Source organism: Ceratotherium simum, chromosome 15 (genome assembly GCF_057802395.1).
Source record: "Ceratotherium simum simum isolate JZ-2026a chromosome 15, ASM5780239v1, whole genome shotgun sequence".
NCBI classification, from domain to species: domain Eukaryota; kingdom Metazoa; phylum Chordata; class Mammalia; order Perissodactyla; family Rhinocerotidae; genus Ceratotherium; species Ceratotherium simum.
The window spans coordinates 1729849-1732151 of record NC_141914.1 but is presented as its reverse complement, the minus strand read 5'-3'; the positions used below and the strand labels follow the sequence as shown (position 1 = coordinate 1732151).

General features: G+C 39.3%; 1 protein-coding gene across 1 annotated transcript; it reads right to left on the bottom strand.

Moving 5' to 3' along the window:
* Positions 1-286: 286 nt before the first annotated feature.
* On the bottom strand, positions 287-713 carry LOC101402051 (ubiquitin-conjugating enzyme E2 variant 1-like). Its single transcript, XM_087439414.1, has 2 exons — positions 547-713; positions 287-446 (listed from the first exon to the last, which is right to left on the bottom strand). Exons 1-2 carry the CDS (start codon positions 711-713, stop codon positions 287-289), a joined length of 327 nt encoding a protein of 108 aa, XP_087295540.1.
* Positions 714-2303: the final 1590 nt, after the last annotated feature.

The window sequence follows — 2303 nt, the reverse complement described above, 5'->3', positions numbered from 1 at the left end:
ATGATGGGAATCCATTGAAATATGCTTTCTTGATCCCAGAAGTTCAACTGTGTAGACAGTGGTTACACTTGACAGGATGATTTGTTACAGCACAACTTATATATTTCAGATGGACAAAAAATTAGTATTATTTACAGTATCTTAAGATAAATTGCCTTTGAATGGGAGCTTCCTTTCCAGTACTTTGAGATCTACAAGATGTATCTAGAAAATTTACTACTGTTGAAAAAGAAGTTTGCTTAAATAGAATGGGGGACGGGGTGGGAGCCTGTGGTTTTCTTTTTGATTAATCACTGTAACACTGTCCTTCGGGTGGCTGAGGGAGTTTCATATTTTCTTTAGACACCATTAGGCACAGAAGCTCTTGCAGGACAACTTTGATGCTACATGAATTCTGCCCTTTTGCTAGCACTGATATGGCTCTTGGGTCCACTACTCCATTAGAACTATTCATATTAATTTTTGTTACAAATCTTACAAAGGGAGGTGCTTCTAGGTATTTGTTCTATTTAAAGGCTGTATATTTGGTTTTGATAAATTGTTCACGGAGGCCTAATTATCAACCCTGTCCATCTTGTAAGTGTCATGTCTTCGTCATCTTCTAGACCCCAGCTAACTGTGCCATCTCCTGCTCCTTTCTGGCCTTCTTCGAGTTCTTCCAACAGTCGGAAATTGTGAGAGACTTTTACTTCCGAGCCCGTGGTGGCTGCCATCTTGAGTCACTCTGGAGTGTTGTGTTCTGAAGTTAAATAATGGTGATGGTTGCACAACTCTGTGAATATACTGAAAACCGCCTTAATGGGTGAATTTCATGGTATGTGAGTGATATTTCAAGAAATCTGTTAGAAAAAGTCATTCACAGCTTATTAATTACATGACAAATCACACAATTAACAAATAGGCAAGGGATCTGAATAGACATTTCTCCAAAGAAGATATACAAATGAACAATAAGCGCATGAAAAGATGCTCAACATTACTAGCCATCAGAGAAATGTAAATCATAATCACAGTGAGATACCATTTCACACCCACTAGCATGGCTATAATAAAAGTGATAGATAAAAACAAGCATTGGCAAGGATGTGGAGAAAGCAAAACACTCATACACCACTGGTGGGATGTAAAATGGTGCAGCTGCTGTGGAAAACAGTTTGGCAGTTTTCCTCAAAAAGTTAAACTTAGAGTTACTCTGTGAGCCAGCAATTCTACCCCAGGCATGTACTCAAAAAAAAAGAAAATTTATGTCCACACAAGACTTGTACGTAAATGTTCATAGCATTGTTGTTCATAATAGCTCAAAGGTGGAAACAACCCAAATGTCCATCAACTGATGAGTGGATAAATAAAATGTGGCATATCCATGCACTTTGTAATAAAAAGAAATGAAGTACTGATATATGCTACAACATGCATGAATCTTAGAAACATTATGCTAAGTGAAAGAAGTCAGTCACAAAAGCCCACCTACTGTATGATTCCATTTATATGAAAAGTCTAGAATAAGCAGATCCATAGCAACAGGAAGAAAATTAGTGGTTGCCTAGGGCTAGGGGTGGGGGGAGGTTGCGGCAATGGGGAGTGACTGCAATGGGTCCAGAGTTTCCAAATATTTGGAATATTCTAAAACCGATCATGGGGTGATTGCACAACTCTGTGAGAATAGTAAATACCATAGAAATGTTCAGTTTATAAGTGGATGAATTATATGGCATGTCATATATCTCTTAATAAAGCAGTTATTTTTTTAAAAAGCACCTATTTTGCTCCCATGGGCAGGGCTCAGTAGGGACAGTTTTCTTCTGCTTCATACAGCGTCATCTGGGGCAGCTCAAAGGCTGGGTGCCAGACTCAGCTCAAGGCTCAGTGCTTCATATGCTGAGCCTTGACTGGGACTCCTTGGGTTCTCTGCCCATTTCTATACATCCTATATACATGATACTTCCAATTTGGAATTTTCAGTGTAGGCAGGCTTTTTAATTATCAACCCAAGGCTTCCAAGATCCATGTTCATAGAGAGGGAGCGACCTAACAAATAGCACTACCCTTTTAATAAACTAACCTGGGAAGTCTCATGCTGTCACTTCCACCATACTCTGTTGGTTGGGGAAGTCTTGAGACCCTGACCAGATTAAAGAGGAGAGTCAACATTACATTTTAAGAAGAACATGTGGAGGTACACAACAAAATGCTCAACATCACTAGTCATTAGGGAAATGGAAATTGAAGCCGCAATAAGGTATCTGATGTCACACCTCTTGGAATGGCCATTAGCAAAAAGACAAGAGATAACAAGCGCTGGT